Source organism: Littorina saxatilis, linkage group LG5 (assembly GCF_037325665.1).
Source record: "Littorina saxatilis isolate snail1 linkage group LG5, US_GU_Lsax_2.0, whole genome shotgun sequence".
Taxonomy (NCBI): Eukaryota; Metazoa; Mollusca; class Gastropoda; order Littorinimorpha; family Littorinidae; genus Littorina; species Littorina saxatilis.
In genome coordinates, this window is record NC_090249.1 from 60,031,429 (window position 1) to 60,059,233 (window position 27,805).

A 27,805-nucleotide genomic window follows, 5' to 3' on the forward strand; every position below is an offset into this window, starting at 1 on the left:
TTAAATGAATAAAAATTGATTTCGGCAACTGTCTCTTTGTGACTGACACTGGGCGATTATACCCCCCTTATGTTGCAATTTTCCAGAGAATGTGCAATACTAAATGTGAAAACATTTTTATTTCTGACTACACATACCATGTCATGAGACAATTTGATGTCAAATCAGTGTACCTTTTTCGAGACAACGGAACTCATTTTCTAGGCTTCTTATGGAGCCAGACCCTGTGGTCTTATCCTGTAAATATTGGTACTGACAAACGCTATGGTACTGACAAAAAGGCCCCAGCAAGAACTAAACACATGGTACTTTACAGCACAGTGTAGCTTCCATAACTGTTTTCTGGTCTTATGCTGCAGTCAAGTTGCTAAGTCCTCTCCCAGCCCAATACTGTGGAAAAGAACCATGTCACAAAGCCCAAGGCTGCGTGGCGATGACGGGGCGGAGCTGTGGCATCAAGAAGCGATTCGAGGTTGGCACAGTACAATTCGTTGCTTTCCAACAGCTGCTGGTACCATGCGCTCAGGTCATTCCAGCGTGTGTTGGGGCAACACATACAGGTCTCCACCTCGCCACTTTGAAGCATGTAGGCTGAAATAGTAAGCAGTGCAGGTTAAACATACCATCCTTCCAATGCAACGGTCTCGCATTGCCAGATTATGTTGAACGGACGTTAAACACCACACAAATACTTACCACGTAAACGTCCATGTAAATCACCAGAATTAATATCCACGCTTTTACATTGGACAGCAAAGCGTTTCTGCTTTGGCCCACATGCAAAAACAACAACAACAACAACAACAACAACAACAACAACAACAACAACATTAAGTCGCGTAAGGCGAAATTACTACATTTAGTCAAGCTGTCGAACTCACGGGATGAAACTGAACGCACTGTAATTTTTCACCAAGACAGTACAGCTTCGTCAATCCCCGCGTGAAGGAAATCGCTCACCTCCCACGTGCAAAACGTAGTGATATTGACACGCCAGATTAGCGCGTTAGCGTATTGTCCTAAGCAGGAAAGCGCGCTTTTCTGTATTCTTGTTAACTTTCTGAGCTTGTTTTGAATACAACCTATCATATCTATATGTTTTTGTAATCAGGAAATGATAAAGAATAAGATGAAATCATTTTTGGATCGATTTCTTACATTTTAATCGTAAGATTAATTAATCTATTTTCGTTAATTGTGATCACATTTTAAGAGTAAACATAACATATGTATATATTTTTAGATTCAGAATGTGATGAAGAATACGATACAATCAATTTTAAATCTGTTTGCGAAAAATCGATTTTGATGACAACTTTAATGAGCAAACTCATTAATTAATTTTTAAGCCTCCAAGCTGAAATGCAATACCAAAGTCCGGGCTTTGTCGAAGATTACTTGATCAAAATTTCAACCAATTTGGTTGAAAAATGAGAGCGTGACAGTGCCGCCTCAACTTTCACGAAAAGCCGGATATGACGTCATCAAAGACATTTATCAAAAAAATGAAAAAACCATCTGGAGATACCATACTCAGGATCTCTCATGTCAAGTTTCATGAAGATCGGTCTGGACAGTAGTTTTCTCTGAATCGCTCTACACACACACACACACACATACACCACGACCCTCGTCTCGATTCCCCCATCTACGTTAAAACATTTAGTCAAAACTTGACTAAATGTAACAACAACCACTAAAAAAAAAATACAGCCTGGCAACTGTATGAGCAGAGTTGAAATTGTTTTTGCTGAACGTATTTCGTATCTGACACCAATGTCAATTTGCAAACTTGATTCAGTCAAAAGTTCCGATATATAATTATATGAGCGCAGAAAGCTTGTGATTGTTGGTATGTGTCCAAGGGAAAAAAAGCCCTTGAAGGATCTGTCCGGCTTTTTATGATAGTTTACTAGAGAAGAAATGTATAATTATATCCTAAACAGGTGAAGAATATTTAATTATTTTATACAAATCTGGTCAGGACAAGATTAAACACCGTAACGCTCATACTCGCAAACACGTTTTACTGTTCGGAATTCAGATTGAATGGCTGAAAGCCCATATTTTCCAAAACAATTAAGCTGGTTCCCTCCCCTACTTGCAGCTGTGGTCTTGACGATCAAACCACAGACCACGTCCTTAGAAAGCCAAAGAAAAGCCGTGTGGCCAACTGCAGTCCCCCTCCGCTGCCAGCTGTACGGAAAAAAGGAGGACCTGGAGAAGACAGCGGGATCATTTGTCTCGCTGTCCCGGTCTAACAGTAGAGACGTGTGATCGACAAGAAGAAGATTGAGTGGCTCACCAGCGAAGAGTGTGTCCTCGTTCAGAGTGAAGCCTGTGCTACACGAAGTTGAAGAAGAAGGGTCGATAGTGATCGTCTGATTGTTCCTCAGACTGGCTGGCATCTAGGAGAAAAAAAGTCATTTTAGAATTTACCAGTAATTTGATTATCAAAATGCTGTTTTGTAAATGTCTAAGGGGTAAAAACAACAACAAACTGTCTTGGATTAGCCCAAGAGCTAGAGTTCGCGTTGGGGGTTTGTGGCCTTAGAATTAGTGTTTGGACGTTTAATTATTCACACGAAAATGCTGTGTTGGGTAAGTCTTTTAAGATAGTATTTTCTCCAATGGTATAAACTGTGAAATGCTCCCACTGGACCGGCTTCACGTTCCGGTGAGACGCCGTCATCCCGCCGTCATATTACGAGTTTCGGCCTCGTTGATCTTGTAAAAACTCCACACTGAAGAAGAAAAAAAACTTCGATAGTACTGATGAGCGACCTTGGGTACCTTACATTCATGGGGCCAAATTTGTCCAACCAATTTTTTGTATTTAACTTAAAAATTTGATTCATCCTAAAATGTTTCCCTTATCATTCAAGGGACGTAACCACTCGGTACACGTTTTCAAAGAAATCGATTTTTTTGGTGAAATCTATTAAATTTCACCACCAATTTTTTTCACATGCAAGAAACTGACATGCTTTTCGTCCTTAGATAATTTCACTTCATTCATTTTACCGGGAAACAACATTTCAGTCTCGAGTATAAAGGGCCAAGATGGCGGCGTCACACCGGACGTGTTTGAACAGTTTACAGAGACAATAAATCCAAAACCAATTTTGATTGATTGCCTCGCTTGTGCCTTCTCCCCAAGCGGCTGCACCTTTTGCAAGCTAAGTCTTTTTATGTTTAGTCAAGTTTTGACTAAATATTTTAACATCGAGGGGGAATCGAAACGAGGGTCGTGGTGTATGTGCGTGTGTGTGTGCGTGTGTGCGTGTGTGCGTGTGTGTGTGTGTGTGTAGAGCGATTCAGACTAAACTACTGGACCGATCTTTATGAAATTTGACATGAGAGTTCCTGGGTATGAAATCCCCGAACGTTTTTTTCATTTTTTTGATAAATGTCTTTGATGACGTCATATCCGGCTTTTCGTGAAAGTTGAGGCGGCACTGTCACGCCCTCATTTTTCAACCAAATTGGTTGAAATTTTGGTCAAGTACTCTTCGACAAAGCCCGGGGTTCGGTATTGCATTTCAGCTTGGTGGCTTAAAAATTAATTAATGACTTTGGTCATTAAAAATCTGAAAATTGTAAAAAAAAATAAAAATTTATAAAACGATCCAAATTTACGTTTATCTTATTCTCCATCATTCGCTCATTCCAAAAACATATAAATATGTTATATTCGGATTAAAGATAAGCTCTGAAAATTAAATATATAAAAATTCTTATCAAAATTTTTTTTTCGACATCAATTTAAAAACACTTTCATCTTATTTCTTGTCGGTTCCTGATTCCAAAAATATATAGATATGATATGTTTGGATTAAAAACACGCTCAGAAAGTTAAAACGAAGAGAGGTACAGAAAAGCGTGCTATCCTTCTCAGCGCAACGAATACCCCGCTCTTCTTGTCAATTCCACGTGCACTGCCTTTGCCACGGGCGGTGGAGTGACGATGCTACGAGTATACGGTCTTGCTGCGTTGCGTTGCGTTCAGTTTCATTCTGTGAGTTCGACAGCTACTTGACTAAATATTGTATTTTCGCCTTACGCGACTTGTTTTTTAATTATTATTTGTTTGTCTGCATGTGGACTTAAAAGACCGCTGGGTCGAAATATCTGTGCTTGTAACGTATTGTTTTATCAATAAAAAACGTTCCAATACCTTTCTATAGAGACAACAGTTTTCACGTAATCGCCCCAGAGACTCACTGGCACACACACACACACACACACACACACATACACACACACCACCACCACCCTTTGTCTCGATTCCCAGTCTATGTTAAAATATTTAGTCAAAACATGACATGTAAAAAGAAAGAACAAGTCGCGTAAGGCGAAAATACAATATTTAGTCAAGTAGCTGTCGAACTCACAGAATGAAACTGAACGCAATGCCATTTTTCAGCAAGACCGTATACTCGTAGCATCGTCAGTCCACCGCTCATGGCAAAGGCAGTGAAATTGACAAGAAGAGCGGGGTAGTAGTTGCGCTAAGAAGGATAGCACGCTTTTCTGTACCGCGTAAGGCGAAAATACAATATTTAGTCAAGTAGCTGCCATTTTTCAGCAAGACCGTATACTCGTAGCATCGTCAGTCCACCGCTCATGGCAAAGGCAGTGAAATTGACAAGAAGAGCGGGGTAGTAGTTGCGCTAAGAAGGATAGCACGCTTTTCTGTACCTCTCTTTGTTTTAACTTTCTGAGCGTGTTTTTAATCCAAACATATCATATCTATATGTTTTTGGAATCAGGAACCGACAAGGAATAAGATGAAAGTGTTTTTAAATTGATTTGGACAATTTAATTTTGATAATAATTTTTATATATTTAATTTTCAGAGCTTGTTTTTAATCCGAATATAACATATTTATATGTTTTTGGAATCAGCAAATGATGGAGAATAAGATAAACGTAAATTTGGATCGTTTTATAAATTTTTATTTTTTTTTTACAATTTTCAGATTTTTAATGACCAAAGTCATTAATTAATTTTTAAGCCACCAAGCTGAAATGCAATACCGAACCCCGGGCTTCGTCGAAGATTACTTGACCAAAATGTGAACCAATTTGGTTGAAAAATGAGGGCGTGACAGTGCCGCCTCAACTTTCACGAAAAGCCGGATATGACGTCATCAAAGACATTTATCAAAAAAATGAAAAAAACGTTCGGGGATTTCATACCCAGGAACTCTCATGTGAAATTTCATAAAGATCGGTCCAGTAGTTTAGTCTGAATCGCTCTACACACACACACACACACACACAGACACACGCACATACACCATACCCTCGTTTCGATTCCCCCTCGATGTTAAAATATTTAGTCAAAACTTGACTAAATATAACAAGTCGCGTAAGGCGAAAATACAATATTTAGTCAAGTAGCTGTCGAACTCACAGAATGAAACTGAACGCAATGCCATTTTACTCGTAGCATCGTCAGTCCACCGCTCATGGCAAAGGCAGTGACATTGACAAGAAGAGCGGGGTAGTAGTTGCGCTAAGAAGGATAGCACGCTTTTCTGTACCTATCTTTGTTTTAACTTTCTGAGCGTGTTTTTAATCCAAACATATCATATCTATATGTTTTTTGAATCAGGAACCGACACGGAATAAGATGAAAGTGTTTTTAAATTGATTTGGACAATTTAATTTTGATAATAATTTTTATATATTTAATTTTCAGAGCTTGTTTTTAATCCGAATATAACATATTTATATGTTTTTGGAATCAACAAATGATGGAGAATAAGATAAACGTAAATTTGGATCGTTTTATAAATTTTTAATTTATTTTACAATTTTCCGATTTTTAATGACCAAAGTCATTAATTAATTTTTAAGCCACCACGCTGAAATGCAATACCGAAGTCCGGGCTTCGTCGAAGATTACTTGACCAAAATTTGAACCAATTTGGTTGAAAAATGAGGGCGTGACAGTGCCGCCTCAACTTTCACGAAAAGCCGGATATGACGTCATCAAAGACATTTATCAAAAAAATGAAAAAAACGTTCGGGGATTTCACACCCAGGAACTCTCATGTCAAATTTCATAAAGATCGGCCGAGTAGTTTAGTCTGAATCGCTCTACACACGCACACACACACACACGCACATACACCACGACCCTCGTTTCGATTCCCCCTCGATGTTAAAATATTTAGTCAAAACTTGACTAAATATAAAAAGGAAGAATAAGAAGAAGTGTTGATATGGTACCAATCCAAAAAACACACACTATCAATTGCTATTGTGCAGCGAGTGTGTGTGATTGTGCATCTCACCCTGAAGGCTTGATCCACTCTGACAGTGAACACATGCGGGTTGTAGCGGTAGCGAACCTCTGTTCCCTCCGCAATCGCCGCTCCTCGAAAGACTACAAACACACACACACACACACACACACACACACATTTACAAACAAACACACACACACACACACACACACACACACACACACACACACAGACACACACAGACACACACACACACACACACACACACACGTACGCTTATGCAGGATAGATGTCTTTACAGTTGATCGTGTTCTGTCTCTTGAAGCACATTTGTTTCTCGAAGAGACGTTATACGTACATAACTTCCACAATACTGTCTGTATTTAGAGCCTCGGAGGATGTTATTTATTCTTTTACTTCTTCTTCGTTCACGTTCACTCATGTTTTTAGCACGAGTGGATTTTTACGTGTATGACCGTTTTTACCCCGCCATTCAGGCAGCATACGCCGATTTCGGGGAAGGCATGCTGGGTATTTTAGTGTTTCTATAACCCACCGAACTCTGACATGGATTACAAGATCTTTCCGTGCGTACTTGGTCTTGTGCTTGCGTGTACACACGAAGGGGGTTAAGTCACCAGCAGGTCTGCACATAAGTTGACCTGGGAGATCGGAAAAATCTCCACTCTTAACCAACCAGGCGGCAGCGGCCGGGATTCGAACTCACGACCTCTCGATTAGGAGGCCGACGTCTTACCACCACGCCACTGCGCCCGCCATGGAGGATGTTATTGAAACAAGTGCTTTGATACTGTATTCCCTGCGTGAGTTTGATGACCTGCAGATATGACCGCCAAGTCAGCTTGACCAAGGTCACTGCTGGGTCGTGTTTGGGTCAACATTGGGAAAATCATGATTTCTTAAAATGTTGTGTAGCTAGAGCTTTGACAGTTACTTACTTCTAGGTGTCACGATTTAGTGACATGGTTTGAGAAAGAGTCACTATGTCGGGTGCCTTTCTCAAATTGCGACAGAAAGCGCCTGTTTTCTGTCAACGGCTGGGGGTTTTAGCTGACAGGAGCATAGCGAACACGGGTATTTTCGTGTTGCACGGATTTCACGGGGGTGATTTCTGCTGTCGAGGCAGAACCGGATATAGCTGAACTTGATATGTGACAAGGTTAGTCACGTGATTCTGTCAAGGTTGTCTGTGTGAGACAAGTATCGGGACACTCGAAAACTCAGCGCTGGGGAGAACGGTCGGTGTCTTATATTTTCCTGCGAGTTTGATGGACTTCAACGCTTTGACTTCAACATTGATTTTCAACGCGCCGTTCTGCATGTACAGGAGGGCTCCAGGAAACTACAGTTTGAGACCACTTTCTCTCTGCTTACATGCGGTCTGACAGGACGGGTCGTCAAATTCTCTTCGCTGTGCGGGAAAGGATTTTCACCGTATAAGGATTCAGCAAGAGAGGGGGGATGGCGGTATTTCTGTTGACGAACAGGAGCCATTCAAAAGGGGAAGCGGTTTTCGCTTGAATGAGAGTGCTTTTGAGCTCTTCTTCTTCTTCTTTTTCTTCTTCTTCTACAACGGAACGATTCTACTATCTACTAACTTCCGTTCCTGGCTGTTTTTTGCTGACTATCTGCGGGACGCTGTTATCTGCGGATGCTGTAACCGGATCATCAGATGTAACCAGCTAACCGGCTAACCAGCGACTGGGTGAGGCGCCTGATGTCTCCACAGTTCCCTGCTTCGTCGCCACGCCAGCCGGCACTACATTCGACGGAGCAGTTGTGGAGAGTATGAACTAATTACAGGCCGTCCACTCAGTGGCAAAAGCTAAGTTGCACCATGTCTTATGCACCCTTCATACCACCTAGTCATCTATTATATTTGTGATTATACTCGAGTGGTGACGACGTGGGGTGTGTGACACCCGCATGAATTAGCACTTTTAGGCAGATCAGCTAACTTTCCTAACTATACACGGGATCAGCGTGTTAGACTGTTACTATAATTTTCTATACTTTAACTGGCATTTTTGTCAGTGACCTCTTGGTATTTTACGTTTGAACGTAAAAGAACATATTGGGAGTGAAGTCTCGAGGGAGGTGGCGTGTTATTACATAAACAGGCGTCTGAAACTTATACTTTTGTTGATTCTATTTAATTGTATGACTGCGAGAGTGGATCGTGGTGTGGTTAGTTAGTTAGAAGTAACTAACCGTTTCATAATCACCTTATGTGATATAGTGAAACGTGACACATGGGGGCCAAGCCGGGATCTACTCAGTTAATTTCCAACTGATAAAGACCCACCAATTAAGGATAACTAAGAGCAGATAATCTTGTCAGTGCTCGACTTATTTTCTGCTTGGTGCTACCCTTTTTTGTATAGTTTTGATCATATACCACACCTTAAGCGATTCACATCTTGCAGGAAATGTAAATTGTAAATTGTGAGCTATTGTATGCGCTAACTGTGATTATTTCCCTTTCATTTGTTTGTGAATCTTTGTTGTTGTTCGTTCAGAGTTTTCCGTTGCAGAGAGCTGAGCGGGGTTAGCGGATTTGTTATTCGTTTTACTCAGTGTTCTCTACTTTGTTGTTTCGCATTCTGTAACAGGTTATTTTTCTACCGTCTTGATTTACTTGGATTTTTCTCCATATTTTGACTTTGTTGGAATTGGGGGGGAAGGGTCCGAGGACTTCTGTCCTAACCACGGCTGTGGGAAACACTCTGTTTCACCGCAAAAAGCAGCCGATAAAGTAGGCCACGGTTGTGGGAAACATTTTGTTTTACCGCAAAAAGCAGCCATAAATTAGGCTACGCGTTTTGTTCTACACCGTTTGGATTTTTCTTCTGCGTTTTCCTGTTGCTGGATTTTCTGTGTCCATTGTTTTATCTTCGCGGGTTCTAGCTATAGCTGCGTTAGACTTACCTTTGTGATAAAGCTTTTCCAAACTAACCATGACTGATAAGGGTTCTCCTACGAGGAGACTGGGATTCGAAACTCCTGGCAGCGAGGAACAGACAGAGCGAGATGCACGCGCTAGAGCGCGTAGTTTGGTTAAACGCAAGGAGCTGGAACGTAGGGAAGACATGGAGCGACAGACTAGAAAAGAAGAAGCTGACAGACAGGAACGACAGGCCGAACGACAGGCCGAACGTGACAGACAGGACAAGAAGGACGAACTTGACAGACAAGAAAGGGAACGACAGGCAGAACGAGACAGACAGGAAAAGAGAGACGAACGTGACAGACAGGAAAAGAAAGAACAGGCCAAACGTGACAGACAGGAAAAGGAACGACAGGCCGACCTTGACCGACAAGAAAGGGAACGACAGGCCGACCTTGACCGACAGGAAAAGGAACGTGACAGACAGGAACGGAAGGAGAAAGAGCAGGCGGATCGCGATCTCCAACTGGAGTTAGCGAAGCTACAGGCAGAGAAGGGTACGCTTACTCAGACTACCGCGTCGACGTTTGTTACTGACCGTATGAGACTGCCGACGTTTGACGATGACAAAGACAAGCTCGACGACTTTCTACGCAGATTTGAACGTATTGCATCTGACCAGCAATGGGAAGAGGGTACGTGGGCTAGTTGCCTTAGCACTTGTTTAAAAGGACGCGCATTGCAGCTCTACAACGCTTTGGATGACGACGAGGCGAGGAACTATCAAGCTCTGAAGAAGGCGCTACTCCAGCGTTTCAACTTGACTGCTGAAGCCTACCGACGTCGACTGCGGAACAGCAAGAGACTGAGTGGCGAGCTGAGTCATCAATTCGTGGCACGTCTTAATCTTTACCTGCGGCGCTGGGTGGAGATGGCCGAGAAGGATTGGACCGTCGACGACCTTGCCGATCTTATTGTAATGGAACAGCTGATGTCCAGCCTGCGACCTGAGGTGGTGACTTTCGTGCAGGAGCACCGGCCAAAGACTACTCAGGAGGCGGCAGACTGGATCAGGGTACACGAGGGCGCCCAGGCGATCTCCGGCAAATCTTCAGGCCCACGGCCGGGAAAGTCAGGAAATTCAGGTTCTTCAGGACCCAAGGATGGGAAGGACCATCAGGGACACAAGGGATCAAGTTCCAAGAACGACATCCTGTGTTTCTACTGTAACAAGCGGGGCCACGTCAAAAAGGACTGCCATAAACGACAGTCTGACCAGAAGGGCGTACATTTTGTTGGCAGTGAAGAGTTCAGGGACGTCACGAGCACTTGTACTATTCTACAACTCTGCGTTCCGTGCTCCAGGAAACTCTTCCAGCCGTATTGCAACGTCTACGTCAACGGAGTGAAGGGCGAAGGTCTGCGAGACACTGGGGCAGACATGATAGTGGTCCGGGCGAGTCTAGTTCCGGCTATGGCCTACACAGGAGACAGTATCAGAGTGAGAATGGCCGAGGCATCTCACGCTTGCGACTTGAACACAGCCGTGATCAAGGTCGTAACACCGTTGTTCACGGGGACCATTGTGGCCGTCGTCCATGCGACCTGCTCATTGGGAACCGTGTTCAGTTTGTGGACGGCGTCATCAGGGAGGTTCCCGTTTATCGGTCTCCCGACGTCATTTCAGTGCTCACGCGGGCACAGGCGGAGCGAGAAAACAAACCTCTCAAACCCCTACCTGCCGCACGAGCCGCCCTGGGAAACGTGACCCCCGCGCTTCTCGCGAAGGCTCAGGAATCTGACCCGACACTAGCAACTCCTCGGGAGCACGCGAAGTCGGGGAAGGTGAAGCTGAGCGGGAAGCATGGGAAGTCAAAGTTTCTCAGGGAGAAGAGGTTGCTTTACCGTGAGTTCAGCAACAGAGAGGGAGCTTTCAAACAGGTTGTCGTACCTCGCGAGTTTCGCGAGGGTGTCATGGCAACGGCACACGACTCAATTCTTGGAGGTCATCTTGGCACCAAGAAGACCACGGACCGTGTGTGGCGCCACTTCTATTGGCCAGGCATCTGCACAGATGTCCGACGTTTCTGTGCGTCATGCGACAAGTGCCAGAAGGTGGTTGCCAAAGTAAGGGTGAGGAAGGTCCCCTTAGAAAAGATGCCGCTCATCGACGAACCCTTTCATCGGGTGGCAGTTGACATCATCGGGCCCATCTTGCCTGCGTCTGAGGACGGAAACAGATACATCAAGTCAAACAGTTTATTTACCAAATGCAAAGCACAGGATTTTGTTATGGTGTATGCATAAAACTTCACACTCCTTCCACACGCATATATCACAACAACTATGTACAGACAAAGTGTTCAATCTTGACCATGGTGGACTACGCCACTCGATACCCAGAGGCGATTCCTCTGAAATCGATCGAAGCTACGCGAGTAGCTGAAGCACTGGTCACCATGTGGTCCCGGCTGGGAATTCCATCGGAAGTTCTCACCGACAGAGGCACTCAGTTCACGGGAGGAGTGATGGCGGAGGCAGCACGACTGCTATCGCTTGAGCAGCATTTTACCACTCCTTACCATGCTCAGTGCAACGGACTGGTGGAAAGGTTCAATGGTACCTTGAAAACCATGCTGAGGAAGCTAGCTCAGGAGAAACCACGCACGTGGGACAGGTACATCCCAGCACTGCTTTTCGCATACCGCGAGGTTCCTCAGGAGAGCTTGGGTTTTTCCCCATTTGAGTTGTTGTACGGCAGACAGATACGGGGTCCCATGGCTATCCTGCGTCAAGCTTGGACGGACGAAGAAGCTGACGAGGAGGTGCAAACGACAGTGACCTACATCGTGGAACTCAGGAACAGGATTGAAGAGACCTGCAAACTGGCTCAAGAAAACCTGGGAAGAGCAGCACAGCGTTACGCGCGAGGATTCGACCGCAAGGCACGGCCGAGCAGCTTCAAGATTGGAGAACGAGTGTTGCTACTTCTACCTGTCAAACACAACAAGCTACAACTACAGTGGCAAGGACCTTTTGAGGTGACAGCGAAGGTGGGCCAGAACGACTACCGGATTGTGATGAACGGGAAAGCACGCCTGTACCACGCCAACCTGCTGCGCGCCTACGTGGAAAGGACTGCCTACGGGGAAAAGGACAAAGACAAAGAGACAGAGAAGGTAGCTGTCGTGATGGACTTCTTCTTCTCTTCTTCTTCGTCGTTCACTGTCGTGATGGACGAAACGACGGATGAACAGGGAGGAGGTCGTGTACCAGTTTGTCCGCTGGAGGCTAGTGAGAACTACACGGACGTGCACATCTCAGCTGAACTTGGGGACGACCAGAAAGCGGATCTGCAAGGAATCCTGGAGGATGCAGCACGTGTCCTTACAGATATACCACTTCAGACACATCTAGAGGAATTTACCTTCGACTTGCTGGAGAAGCAGCCAGTGAGGACGAAGCAGTATCCCATGCCTCATGCACAGAAGGAGGTGGTCAGGAAGGAAATCGCCGACATGACGAAGTTGGGCGTCATCGAGCCAGCGAACTCTCCCTTCAGTTCACCGATCGTACTTGTGAAGAAGAAGGATGGACGCGTCAGGTTCTGTGTCGACTACCGGAAGCTGAACAAGATTACGGCGTTTGATGCGGAACCCATGCCTGATGTGGACTACCTCTTCAGTCACTTGGCCAAGGCCAAGTATTTTTCCAAACTAGACCTCACCAAGGGATACTGGCAAATTCCTGTTGCCGAGGAAGATCGCCCGAAGACTGCATTCACCACTCCATTCGGCCAGTTCCAGTGGACAGTCATGCCCCGTCTTCACTCGCATGATGAGGAAACTTTTGGAACCATTGAAGCGCGAGGACATCAGCAGTTTCATCGACGATGTGCTGATCGCGACTGAGACATGGACTGAACATCTCGACGCCCTGCGCGACGTGTTCGGAAGGTTGAAGGACGGAAATCTGGGAGCTAAACCGTCAAAGTGCTACTTGGGATTTCGGGAATTGTCTTTCCTGGGTCATGTTGTCGGCGAGGGATTGCTCGTTCCAGAGGACGACAAGATCCAGAAGATTCGGGAGGCGGAGCCACCGCGCACGAAGAAAGAAGTCAGGTCTTTCCTGGGCCTTGCCAGCTTCTACAGACGCTTCATCCCGCATTTCGCCGAAATCGCACTTCCACTGACCAACCTTACCAAGAAACTACAACCGACGGTTGTAGTGTGGACTGAGGAATGCAGCTCCGCATTCAACACACTAAAGAGGCGACTCACCAGTCAGCCTATACTCCGGCTACCAGACCTGAAGAAGGACTTCGTGCTGAGGACAGACGCTTCAGGGAAAGGACTTAAGGCAGTGTTGCTTCAGGAGACAGAGGGGTTTTTGAACCCTGTTTGCTTCGCCAGCCGTAAGCTGACCTCGGCCGAGGCAGCATATGCAACGGTTGAGCGCGAGTGTCTCGCCATCGTCTGGGGCATTCAGAAGTTCGAGGCGTACCTTTACGAACAACCTTTCTGTCTGGAGACGGACCATCAACCTCTGCAATACCTTCAGGTTGCAAGGTTGGCAAACGCCAGACTTATGCGCTGGGCGTTGATTCTCCAACCGTACCAATTCACGGTACGCGTCATTCCGGGCGCCAACAATGTTGGAGCTGATTTTCTCTCTCGGGCTGTAGAGGAGAACATGACTGAGAGCGAAACCGAGGTTTCGTCTTGAAGAGGGGAGGTGTGTCACGATTTAGTGACATGGTTTGAAAAAGAGTCACTATGTCGGGTGCCTTTCTCAAATTGCGACAGAAAGCGCCTGTTTTCTGTCAACGGCTGGGGGTTTTAGCTGACAGGAGCATAGTGAACACGGGTATTTTCGTGTTGCACGGATTTCACAGGGGTGATTTCTGCTGTCGAGGCAGAACTGGATATAGCTGAACTTGATATGTGACAAGGTTAGTCACGTGATTCTGACAAGGTTGTCTGTGTGAGACAAGTATCGGGACACTCGAAAACTCAGCGCTGGGGAGAACGGTCGGTGTCTTATATTTTCCTGCGAGTTTGATGGACTTCAACACTTTGACTTCAACATTGATTTTCAACGCGCCGTTCTGCAAGTACAGGAGGGCTCCAGGAAACTACAGTTTGAGACCACTTTCTCTCTGCTTACAATATGCGGTCTGACAGGACGGGTCGTCAAATTCTCTTCGCTGTGCGGGAAAGGATTTTCACCGTATTAGGATTCAGCAAGAGAGGGGGGATGGCGGTATTTCTGTTGACGAACAGGAGCCATTCAAAAGGGGAAGCGGTTTTCGCTTGAATGAGAGTGCTACCTACATAGGCTTTTGAGCTCTTCTTCTTCTTCTTTTTCTTCTTCTTCTACAACGGAACGATTCTACTATCTACTATCTTCCGTTGCTGGCTGTTTTTTGCTGACTATCTGCGGGACGCTGTTATCTGCGGATGCTGTAACCGGATCATCAGATGTAACCAGCTAACCGGCTAACCAGCGACTGGGTGAGGCGCCTGATGTCTCCACAGTTCCCTGCTTCGTCGCCACGCCAGCCGGCACTACATTCGACGGAGCAGTTGTGGAGACTATGAACTAATTACATGCCGTCCACTCAGTGGCAAAAGCTAAGTTGCACCATGTCTTATGCACCCTTCATACCACCTAGTCATCTATTATATTTGTGATTATACTCGAGTGGTGACGACGTGGGGTGTGTGACACCTGTATGAATTAGCACTTTTTAGGCAGATCAGCTAACTTTCCTAACTATACACGGGATCAGCGTGTTACTATAATTTTCTATACTTTAACTGGCATTTTTGTCAGTGACCTCTTGGTATTTTACGTTTGAACGTAAAAGAACATATTTGGAGTGAAGTCTCGAGGGAGGTGGCGTGTTATTACATAAACAGGCGTCTGAAACTTATACTTTTGTTGATTCTATTTAATTGTATGACTGCGAGAGTGGATCGTGGTGTGGTTAGTTAGTTAGAAGTAACTAACCGTTTCATAATCACCTTATGTGATATAGTGAAACGTGACACTAGGGTTTGATTATCTCCAGACACTGAAAGTCAGGATGACCCTCGTCAAATTTCAAGTTCATTGCATAGTCGAGTTCGGGTTGTTTAATGAAAAATTGTCAAAATCTGGAAGTTTTCTGTTTTGTTTTGTTTTGTGTTTCGTTTATTAGCAGCTACACTGAGCTTAATGTGTTATCTCAACTACATTCATCGATCAAATATAATAGAGTGTAAAATTGAAAAGAAGGCGAAGTACACCGTACGTGAAGTGTGACATCTTTAGTTTGTATTTGTTCGTTTTCCGGCTTTGTTCTAGCTGTCTGGCTGTCTGTCTTTCTTACTTTGATCCTTCCTTTCTTTCTTTATTTCTTGCATCTGTTCGTTTGTTTCACCTTTCTTTGCTTCCTTGTTTAAAGGCATATGTACTCGATGACTATACACGCTAATTGCTTTACCAACAGCTGGAGACATGCTAAATTAAGATCCCTGCAAAATATTGTGGTCTAGGACCCCTTCAATGTCGAGATATGTTAATTTTCATTTTGATCTGGATCGTCCTATTTATAGATTTGGCAACACATGTAACGTTGATGCAAGGGAGCTAACACCGCGGCTTTGTTGACATCCTCACTTTTTCAGAGGCTAGAACAAGCTGTAATGCATGTATTATGGTCCGCGCATGGTGACATATCGTCATTATATGGTCTTATGGTGCGTTTGACATCGATTATGGGCAAACTACACTTTGTAAACACGGGAGCGCGTACATATGCCTTTAAGCGATAGCCTCTGCTTCAATTTTAATGGGTTCAGCGGATCGAGCTTGCTGCGATAACCTCGGCTTCACCCGCCTTGAATAAAGTATTCGATGCTGCGTAATTTGTGCAGTTGTGTCAGTGTTAATGATAACGCGATCACGCGCATATAACTGGAGAACTGAACAATTATATTGATAAAAATATAGCGTAGATATGTTCTATCCCTGCGTGCTGTAATGTAAATGTGTTATTGATAACTGATAACCTCAATAAACACCAAACAGAAAATAGATACCACCAGGACAGAAACTACAGCTCAAGGTGTTCAAACTGGTTGTCATATATGCTGATAACCGCAATAAGCTGCATTCCGAAAACAATTGTCAGTTAAATGAAACTAAGAGGTAGCCGTATCAAACCGTTCCTTTTGTTTGTTTGTTGACCTGTCTGATTAGCTGCACCTTCTTCTTTTTCTATGTGTGTGTGTGTGTGTGTGTGTGTCTGTGTGTCTGTGCGCGTGTTTGTTTGTGTGTGTGTGTGTGCGTGTGTGTGTGTGTATGTGTGTGCGCGTGTGTATGTGCGCGTGTGTGTGGATGTGTGTTTGTGTGTGTGTGTGTGTGCGCGTGTGTGTGAATGTGTGTGTGTGTGTGTGTGCGCGTGTGTGTATCTGTGCGCGTGTGTATGTGTGTGTGTGAGTTTGGTTGTGTGTGTGTGGATGTGTGTGTGTACGGTAGCCACAGGTATATTGTTTGCGGGTTAACAGATGTAAAATTCAGCTTTTAGTAACAAATTTAAAACAAACAAGTCGCGTAAGGCGAAAATACAATATTTAGTCAAGTAGCTGTCGAACTCACAGAATGAAACTGAACGCAATGCCATTTTTCAGCCAGACCGTATGACTCGTAGCATCGTCAGTCCACCGCTCATGGCAAAGGCAGTGAAATTGACAAGAAGAGCGGGGTAGTAGTTGCGCTAAGAAGGATAGCACGCTTTTCTGTACCTCTCTTTGTTTTAACTTTCTGTCACGATCGGGTGACAGAGACCAAGAAAGTGTCACTCAGTGGAGTGCCTGTTCTTGGTCGTGTATGATAGAAAGCGCCTGTGCGTGATATTGGGTTACAGCAGAGTTTGCTGACGGTGCTCTACGAGCACGGATGTTTTGTATCGCACGAGTTTTACAGTGGAGGTTTCTGCTGTCATAGCTAGGGCTGACGGTTTTTCGCTGACAGCGCACACGGGATTTTCACGGATTGAGTTTCTCGTGTCTTTTTCTGCTTGGGAGGCAGAATTGTGTATAGCTGGACTGGGTTTTGGGACAAGGTCAGTCACGTGTATTTGGCTAGGTGGTCTGTCAGAGACTCAAGGACGGCACACTTGACACCCAGCGGCAGAAGGGGAAGGATCGTATACACAGTTTCTAGAGTATGATGGTTTTTCACCGAGTATTATATTCGGCACTCTAGGGGAACTTCCACTAGTTTTTCCTTTCTCCCTGCCACGTATTTTGCTGAGGACAAGTCGTCAATTTTCCTTCGTCGGCGATGGCTTTCGCATAAGGATTCGACAAGGGGTTCTGGACGGTTTTGGTCACTGTTGACGAACAGAGGCTGGTCCAGGGAGGAAGCGGACTTTGCTTCCATTGAGAGTACAATCATAGGCTTTTGAGGTAATAAATCATTATTTAACGCTGTTGATGAGTCTGTGTTGTGGAATGAAATACTCTCTGTTGTTCTTTCCAGGTTAGCGCATAATTTACTCTCTGTGACGCTAAAATACTAATCTGTATATGGTTTTTGCAGATAGGGAGAGAAGGACGGAAAATGACTGTTTTGTTGTTGTAAAAAGTCCATTTTGTGCAGGCCCACGTGCTCGATGAGATATTTAAAGATGACATGTTTTAAGGTGGTGGGTGAGGGGTAGCTGACATGTTTAGTGCACCGATGCTTTCTGTTTGCAGCCTTCGTTTCGTTTCGCTTCGTTCGCCTCGCTTCGTTACGTTCCTGTAACATCTGCACGGCTGACTCTGGCGGGAACTGTTGAGGCTACGCTAACCAGGAGACCGGCTAACCAGGAGACCGGCTAACCAGCGGACCGGCTAACCGGCAGCGGACCGGCTAACCAGCGAACCGACTAACCAGCATACCGGCTAAGCAGCAGCAGCAGAGATAAAGCTAAGTGCACCATGTCGTACGCACCCCGTTGACCACCGTTGTCTTTTCGTATCTATGATTTCATTGGAGTAGTGACAACGTGGGGTGTGTGACACCTGCACGAACTAGGGCTTTTCGGACAGAACATTCTCATTTAACTATATTTACACGGGTTCAGCGTGTTCCTATAATTTTCTACATACTACTGGCATTTTGTCAGTGAACACTGGTTTTTTACGTGTTGAGAACGTAAAAGGAACATATTTTGAGTGAAGGCTCGAGGGAGGTGGAGAGTTTATACATAAACAGGCGTCTGAAACTTATACTTTTGTTGACTCTATTTAATTGTATGACTGCGAGAGTGGATCGTGGTGTGGTTAGTTAATTAGTAGTAATTAACCGGTTCATAATCACCTTAAGTGATATATTGAAACGTGACACATGGGGGCCAAGCCGGGATTTACTCAGTTAATTTCTGACTGATAAAGACCCACCAATTAAGGATAACTAAGAGCAGATAATCTCGTCAGTGCTCGACTTATTTTCTGCTTGGTGCTACCCTTTTTTGTATAGTTTTGATCATATACCACACCTTAAGCGATTCACATCTTGCAGGAAATGTAAATTGTAATTTGTGAGTTATTGTATGCGCTAACTGTGATTACTTCCCTTTCCTTTGTTTGTGAATCTTTGTTGTTGTACGTTCAGAGTTTTCCGTTGCAGAGAGCTGAGCGGGGTTAACGGATTTGTTGTTCGTTTTACTCAGTTTTCTCTACATTGTTGTTTCGCATTCTGTAACAGGTTACATTTCTACCGTCTTGTTTTACTTGGATTTTTCTCCATATTTTGACTTTGTTGGAATTTTGGGGGGGAAGGGTCCGAGGACTTCTGTCCTAACCAAGGCTGTGGGAGACACTCTGTTTCACCGCAAAAAGCAGCCGATAAAGTAGGCCACGGCTGTGGGAAACACTTTGTTTCACCGCAAAAAGCAGCCATAAAGTAGGCTACGCGATTTGTTCTACACCGTTTGGATTTTTCTTCTGCATTTTCTGGTTGCTGGATTTTTGTATCCACCGCTTTCATCACCGCGTGTTCTAGCTATAGCTGCGTTAGACTTATTTTGGTAATAAAGCTTTGCTAAAACTAACCATGGCTACAGGGGGATCTCCTACGAGGAGAATAACTTTCGAGACTCCTGGGAGCGAGCAACCGACTGAGCGAGACGCACGCGTTAGAGCCCGAAGCGTTCTAAAACGCTTAGAAGTAGAACGGAAGGAAGAATTTGAGCGACTGACAAGAAAAGAAGAACGTGACCGACAGGACAAGAAGGACGAACTTGACAGACAAGAAAGGGAACGACAGGCAGAACGACAGGCTGAACGAGACAGACAGGAAAGGAAAGAAGAACGTGACAGACAGGAAAAGAAAGACGAACTTGACAGACAAGAAAGGGAACGACAGGCAGAACGAGACAGACAGGAAAGGAAAGACGAACTTGACAGACAAGAAAGAGAACGAGACAGACAAGAAAAGAAAGACGAGCTTGAGAGACAGGAACGACAGGCCGAGCGTGACAGACAGGAACGGAAAGAGAAAGAGCAGGCGGATCGCGATCTCCAGCTAGAGCTAGCTAGGCTACAGGCCGAGAAGGGTACGCTTACTCAGGCTAGCGCGCCGACGTTTGTTGCCGACCGTACGAGACTGCCGACGTTCGACGATGACAAGGACGAGCTCGACGATTTTTTACGCCGGTTTGAGCGCATTGCATCTGACCAGAAGTGGGAAGAGGCCACGTGGGCTAGCCGCCTTAGCACCTGCTTAAAAGGACGCGCATTACAGCTCTACAATGCTTTGGATGACGACGAGGCGAGAGACTATCAGGCACTTAAGAAGGCGTTACTCCAGCGCTTTAACCTGACTGCTGAAGCCTACAGACGACGTCTGCGTAACAGCAAGAGACTGAGCGGCGAGCTGAGTCATCAGTTTGTGGCACGCCTTAATCTCTACCTGCGGCGCTGGGTGGAGATGGCCGAAAAGGACTGGACCGTCAACGACCTTGCCGACCTCATTGTCATGGAACAACTGATGTCCAGCCTGCGACCTGAGGTGGTGACCTTCGTGCAGGAACACCAGCCAAAGACTACTCAGGAGGCAGCCGACTGGATCAGAGTGCACGAGGACGCCCAGGCGATCTCCGGCAAATCTTCAGGCTCACGGCCAGGAAAATCGGGAAATTCGGGTTCTTCAGGACCCAAGGACGGGAAGGACGATCAGGGACACAAGGGATTGAGTTCCAGATCTGACATCCAGTGTTACTACTGCAACAAGCGGGGCCACGTGAAGAAGGACTGCCACAGGAGACAGGCTGACCAGAAGGGCGTTCACTTTGTTGGCAGTGAGGAGTTAAGGGACGTCACGAGCTCATGCACCATTCCACAACTCTGCGTTCCGTGCTCCAGGAAACATTTCCAGCCCCACTGCAACGTCTACGTTAACGGAGTGAAGGGCGAAGGTCTGCGGGACACAGGGGCAGACATGATAGTGGTTCGGGCGAGTCTAGTTCCAGCTATGGCCTACACAGGAGACAGCATCAGGGTGAGAATGGCCGAGGCATCTCACGCTTACGACTTGAACACGGCAGTGATCAAGGTCGTAACCCCGTTGTTCACGGGGACCATTGTGGCCGTCGTCATGGACGATCCTCCATGCGACCTGCTCATTGGAAACCGGGTCCAGTTTGTGGACGGCGTCACCAGGGAGGTTCCCGTTTATCGGGCTCCCGACGTCATTTCAGTGCTCACGCGGGCACAGGCGGAGCGAGAGGACAAACCTCTCAAACCCCTACCTGCTGCACGAGCTGCCCTGGGGAACGTGACCCCCGCGCTTCTCGCGAAGGCTCAGGATTCTGACCCGACCTTAGCTACTCCTCGGGAGCATGCGAAGTCGGGGAAGGTGAAGCTGAGCGGGAAGCATGGGAGGTCAAGGTTCCTCAGGGACAAGAAGTTGCTCTACCGTGAGTTCAGCAACCAAGAAGGTACATTCAAACAGGTTGTCGTGCCTCGCGAGTTTCGCGAGGGTGTCATGGCAACGGCACACGACTCGATTCTGGGAGGTCATCTTGGTACCAAGAAGACCACGGATCGTGTCTGGCGCCACTTTTACTGGCCAGGCATCTGCACGGATGTCCGACGTTTCTGTGCGTCCTGCGATAAGTGCCAGAAGGTGGTTGCCAAAGGAAGGGTGAGGAAGGTCCCCTTGGAGAAGATGCCGCTCATCGACGAACCCTTTCGTCGGGTGGCAGTGGACATCATCGGGCCCATCTTGCCTGCGTCTGAGGACGGAAACAGATACATTTTGACCATGGTGGACTACGCTACTCGATACCCAGAGGCGATCCCTCTGAAATCGATTGAAGCCACGCGAGTAGCTGAGGCTCTGGTTACTATGTGGTCCCGGCTGGGAATTCCATCAGAGGTACTCACCGACAGAGGCACGCAGTTCACGGGAGGAGTGATGGCGGAGGCAGCACGACTGCTATCACTGGAGCAGCACTTCACCACTCCTTACCATGCTCAGTGCAACGGACTGGTGGAAAGGTTCAATGGCACCTTGAAGACCATGCTGAGGAAACTAGCTCAGGAGAAACCACGCACGTGGGACAGGTACATCCCAGCATTGCTTTTTGCATACCGCGAGGTTCCTCAGGAGAGCTTGGGTTTTTCCCCATTTGAGTTGTTGTACGGCAGACAGGTACGCGGTCCCATGGCTATCCTGCGTCAAGCCTGGACGGACGAAGAAGCTGACGAGGAGGTGCAGACGACAGCGACCTACATAGTAGAACTCAGGAACAGGATTGAAGAGACCTGCAAACTGGCTCAAGAGAACCTGGGGAGAGCAGCACAGCGTTACGCGCGAGGATTCGACCGCAAGGCACGGCCGCGCAGCTTCAAGATTGGAGAACGGGTGTTGCTACTTCTACCTGTCAAACACAACAAGCTACAACTGCAGTGGCAAGGACCTTTTGAGGTGACAGCGAGGGTGGGCCAGAACGACTACAGGATCATGATGCACGGGAAAGCACGCCTGTACCACGCCAACCTGCTGCGCGCCTACATAGAGAGGACAGCCTACGGGGAGAAGAACAAAGACCAGAAGAACAAAGACAAGAAGACAGAGAAGGTTGCAGTTATCAGGGGTGAAACGAGGGGTTGCTCGTTCTTGAGGACGACCTTTCTGTCTGGAAACAGACCATCAACCTCTGCAATATCTTCAGGTTGCAAGGTTGGCAAACGCCAGACTTATGCGCTGGGCGTTGATTCTCCAACCGTACCAATTCACGGTACGCGTCATTCCGGGCGCCAACAATGTTGGAGCTGACTTTCTCTCTCGGGCTGTAGAGGAGAACATGACTGTGAGCGAAACCGAGGTTTCGTCTTGAAGAGGGGAGGTGTGTCACGATCGGGTGACAGAGACCAAGAAAGTGTCACTCAGTGGAGTGCCTGTTCTTGGTCGTGTATGATAGAAAGCGCCTGTGCGTGATATTGGGTTACAGCAGAGTTTGCTGACGGTGCTCTACGAGCACGGATGTTTTGTATCGCACGAGTTTTACAGTGGAGGTTTCTGCTGTCATAGCTAGGGCTGACGGTTTTTCGCTGACAGCGCACACGGGATTTTCACGGATTGAGTTTCTCGTGTCTTTTTCTGCTTGGGAGGCAGAATTGTGTATAGCTGGACTGGGTTTTGGGACAAGGTCAGTCACGTGTATTTGGCTAGGTGGTCTGTCAGAGACTCAAGGACGGCACACTTGACACCCAGCGGCAGAAGGGGAAGGATCGTATACACAGTTTCTAGAGTATGATGGTTTTTCACCGAGTATTATATTCGGCACTCTAGGGGAACTTCCACTAGTTTTTCCTTTCTCCCTGCCACGTATTTTGCTGAGGACAAGTCGTCAATTTTCCTTCGTCGGCGATGGCTTTCGCATAAGGATTCGACAAGGGGTTCTGGACGGTTTTGGTCACTGTTGACGAACAGAGGCTGGTCCAGGGAGGAAGCGGACTTTGCTTCCATTGAGAGTACAATCATAGGCTTTTGAGGTAATAAATCATTATTTAACGCTGTTGATGAGTCTGTGTTGTGGAATGAAATACTCTCTGTTGTTCTTTCCAGGTTAGCGCATAATTTACTCTCTGTGACGCTAAAATACTAATCTGTATATGGTTTTTGCAGATAGGGAGAGAAGGACGGAAAATGACTGTTTTGTTGTTGTAAAAAGTCCATTTTGTGCAGGCCCACGTGCTCGATGAGATATTTAAAGATGACATGTTTTAAGGTGGTGGGTGAGGGGTAGCTGACATGTTTAGTGCACCGATGCTTTCTGTTTGCAGCCTTCGTTTCGTTTCGCTTCGTTCGCCTCGCTTCGTTACGTTCCTGTAACATCTGCACGGCTGACTCTGGCGGGAACTGTTGAGGCTACGCTAACCAGGAGACCGGCTAACCAGGAGACCGGCTAACCAGCGGACCGGCTAACCGGCAGCGGACCGGCTAACCAGCGAACCGACTAACCAGCATACCGGCTAAGCAGCAGCAGCAGAGATAAAGCTAAGTGCACCATGTCGTACGCACCCCGTTGACCACCGTTGTCTTTTCGTATCTATGATTTCATTGGAGTAGTGACAACGTGGGGTGTGTGACACCTGCACGAACTAGGGCTTTTCGGACAGAACATTCTCATTTAACTATATTTACACGGGTTCAGCGTGTTCCTATAATTTTCTACATACTACTGGCATTTTGTCAGTGAACACTGGTTTTTTACGTGTTGAGAACGTAAAAGGAACATATTTTGAGTGAAGGCTCGAGGGAGGTGGAGAGTTTATACATAAACAGGCGTCTGAAACTTATACTTTTGTTGACTCTATTTAATTGTATGACTGCGAGAGTGGATCGTGGTGTGGTTAGTTAATTAGTAGTAATTAACCGGTTCATAATCACCTTAAGTGATATATTGAAACGTGACACTTTCTGAGCATGTTTTTAATCCAAACATATCATATCTATATGTTTTTGGAATCAGGAACCGACAAGGAATAAGATGAAAGTGTTTTTAAATTGATTTGGACAATTTAATTTTGATAATAATTTTTATATATTTAATTTTCAGAGCTTGTTTTTAATCCGAATATAACATATTTATATGTTTTTGGAATCAGCAAATGATGGAGAATAAGATAAACGTAAATTTGGATCGTTTTATAAATTTTTATTTTTTTTTACAATTTTCCGATTTTTAATGACCAAAGTCATTAATTAATTTTTAAGCCACCAAGCTGAAATGCAATACCGAATTCCGGGCTTCGTCGAAGATTACTTGACCAAAATTTGAACCAATTTGGTTGAAAAATGAGGGCGTGACAGTGCCGCCTCAACTTTCACGAAAAGCCGGATATGACGTCATCAAAGACATTTATCAAAAAAGTGAAAAAAACGTTCGGGGATTTCATACCCAGGAACTCTCATGTCAAATTTCATAAAGATCGGTCCAGTAGTTTAGTCTGAATCGCTCTAAACACAGACACACACACACACACACACACACACACACACACACACACACGCACATACACCACGACCCTCGTTTCGATTCCCCCTCGATGTTAAAATATTTAGTCAAAACTTGACTAAATATAACAAACAAGTCGCGTAAGGCGAAAATACAATATTTAGTCAAGTAGCTGTCGAACTCACAGAATGAAACTGAACGCAATGCCATTTTTCAGCAAGACCGTATGACTCGTAGCATCGTCAGTCCACCGCTCATGGCAAAGGCAGTGAAATTGACAAGAAGAGCGGGGTAGTAGTTGCGCTAAGAAGGATAGCACGCTTTTCTGTACCTCTCTTTGTTTTAACTTTCTGAGCGTGTTTTTAATCCAAACATATCATATCTATATGTTTTTGGAATCAGGAACCGACAAGGAATAAGATGAAAGTGTTTTTAAATTGATTTCGACAATTTAATTTTGATAATAATTTTTATATATTTAATTTTCAGAGCTTGTTTTTAATCCAAATATAACATATTTATATGTTTTTGGAATCAGAAAATGATGGAGAATAAGATGAACGTAAATTTGGATCGTTTTATAAATTTTTATTTTTTTTTTACAATTTTCAGATTTTTAATGACCAAAGTCATCAATTAATTTTTAAGCCACCACGCTGAAATGCAATACCGAAGTCCGGGCTTCGTCGAAGATTACTTGACCAAAATGTGAACCAATTTGGTTGAAAAATGAGGGCGTGACAGTGCCGCCTCAACTTTCACGAAAAGCCGGATATGACGTCATCAAAGACATTTATCGGAAAAAAACGTTCGGGGAGATCAATCCCAGGAACTCTCATGTAAAATTTCATAAAGATCGGCCCAGTAGTTTGGTCTGAATCGCTCTACACGCACGCACGCACGCACGCACACACACACACACACACACACACACACATACACCACGACCCTCGTTTCGATTCCCCCTCGATGTTAAAATATTTAGTCAAAACTTGACTAAATATAAAAACACAGAAATAGTAGTATTACTTACGAATGCTTTGTTCGCATAAGGCGTCAGGAAAAGCCCTTCGGTAACAGGTGCAGGCGCCACAGAAAGCAACGCACGCGCTGAGAAGGACCAGACGAAACATCATGACTCCTGGATTTAACTCTGCTTGACTGCTGGAAACATGTTCAGAAAGCGATGTTTTGTCAGTGGTCACAGTGAGTGCGTGTGTCCCTACTCAAATCTGCTTCCTCCCCGTGTGAATCATCTTGTAAGTCAGTTGGTCCGTCCATTATTTTCTCATGCGAGAAGAGCATTCTACTCACATAAATACCAAAAACTAAAACTACCTAACTGAATACCTTAAACGACGGTCTTCGTGCTTTCTTTTAGAACAGATTTTGTAATTCATGCATATTACTTATTATTGTATCATTATTGATTTGTATTCTTTTTTATTTTATTTTTTAAATATTTGTGTTGGTAGCAGAAGTGTGAACATGCCAATGTTGTGCAATAAGGACAAAGTGAAAAACAAAAACTTGTGTAACAATATAGACAACTTTGTAGACTCTTCTCAGAGGCGGGTAAAAATCAGTTGAGAGGAATAGTACACAAACTACTGTAAGCTTGTCAAAAGCAGGGCTGTGAGAGTTATTTCTTCTCGTCTTAAAAATGTCACACTATATTTACGCATACAAATTACAATACTGTATGTTTGCTTATCTTTCAGATAGGATTTTGCGTGTCTGCTACATTGCTGAATAAAGAATACTCCAAAATTCAAATTAAAAGTTTGACATGCATACCTAGTACCTGGTTCGTGCGAAATCGCTCCTCAGGTCTGCAGAAAACTTTGTTCAAAGAATAAACAGTTGAGTTAAAGAATTACTGTAACTGTAGACTTGTCCCATATGTGACTATTGTGTAGACTACACTCTGCCAAAGAACAAAGCGCGCAATAAATGTAATCAGTTTCCACAGAGAGCAATAACGTAAAGGTCACCTGATAACCTGATAAAGGCCGAGCGGAAGCCGAAGGCCGCGCCTGACACGTTTGAAGGCAAGTTTTGTCCGTTTTCTAGGTATTGTTTGATTTATGTCGGGATTTAAGGTAAGCTACTGATTCAGCGATGACTAACTTTGTTTCTCGATGCATAACAAGTCAGGGAGCGGTTGATATTTACCCGTAAATAGCCTTCAAAGCTGATAATGTCGGCGATCGAGCACCGGAAATGGCTGTTCGATGGGTTTCGCAAGTACCGGTAGAATTTCACCAAATCAGCTCGTATTTGGTATGGGTACGGGATTCTAGAGGACGACGGAGTCATAAGAGGTGCAAAGAAGAGCTATTTGGGAGTAGAATAAATCTTCCGAGCCAGTAGACAAGAGAAGGTCATATATGAGAGATGCGCGTAGGCCGAGCTTTCCGACAAGCGAATGATACAGCAGACTAATCATTCGTTTTGATCAGAAACATAGTCTCTAGTTTTTATGAATGAGTTTTTTAATTAAAACAATCACGAGAACTCTTTCGCTTAGCCTTAAATCTTTATCCTTGTAAAATAAAGTTCTCTCTCTTTTAGTTTCTTTTTGGCCTGTTGGCAAGTCTTCTCTCACTCGTTGAAATAATGGAAAACTGTTGATAACATATGGTACCCGTCATTTACAGGTTAGCTCAGTTCAGTGCTTGTTTTAAATATAAGGCTGCATAAACAAATCTGTGAGGTCAATCCGTGACCCCAGGTGTTGACGGGACAGTGGAGTAGCAGTTATCTCAAAGGGGGGGTGAGTGAGCGCAAGGGCAGCTGATGGCGGTGCCATTTGATGTCTGATTCGATCGCAGGGACGCATCGGCCGTAGTTTGGGGTGAGGAGGCGGGTAGCAGCAGATTTTGCCGGGAAGCGTTGTTTTCCGCTCTGTGTTGCGGCCCGGGTTTGGGGAGGGGGGTGGGGGGGGGGGGCTATTAGCGGATGCCCTTTCATGTCTACTCACCGGGGAGCGGGAGGGGGATGCCGCAGCAAGGATTTGTACGCCTTCAAAAAAAGGGTGAAAGGGCAGCCGCGAATTGTATAATATAGCGGACTCTTTTATTTATTTATTTATTATTATGGTGAGCTTATATAGCGCGAACCACAATTAACTGTGCT

General features: G+C 45.3%; 1 protein-coding gene across 4 annotated transcripts; it reads right to left on the minus strand.

Moving 5' to 3' along the window:
* On the minus strand, positions 1 to 26,616 carry LOC138967600 (uncharacterized). Of its 4 annotated transcripts, none has more exons than XM_070340201.1 (5): positions 26,472 to 26,616; positions 25,701 to 25,828; positions 6,306 to 6,397; positions 2,306 to 2,408; positions 1 to 591 (listed from the first exon to the last, which is right to left on the minus strand). In XM_070340201.1, the coding sequence occupies exons 2-5, from the start codon at positions 25,801 to 25,803 to the stop codon at positions 368 to 370; spliced, it is 522 nt and encodes a 173-aa protein (XP_070196302.1). In that variant the 5' UTR covers positions 25,804 to 25,828; positions 26,472 to 26,616; the 3' UTR covers positions 1 to 367. The 4 variants fall into 4 exon arrangements, with proteins under 4 accessions (XP_070196302.1, XP_070196301.1, XP_070196300.1 ...); XM_070340200.1 differs by having other exon boundaries at positions 25,701 to 25,831; XM_070340199.1 differs by having other exon boundaries at positions 26,465 to 26,616.
* Positions 26,617 to 27,805: the final 1,189 nt, after the last annotated feature.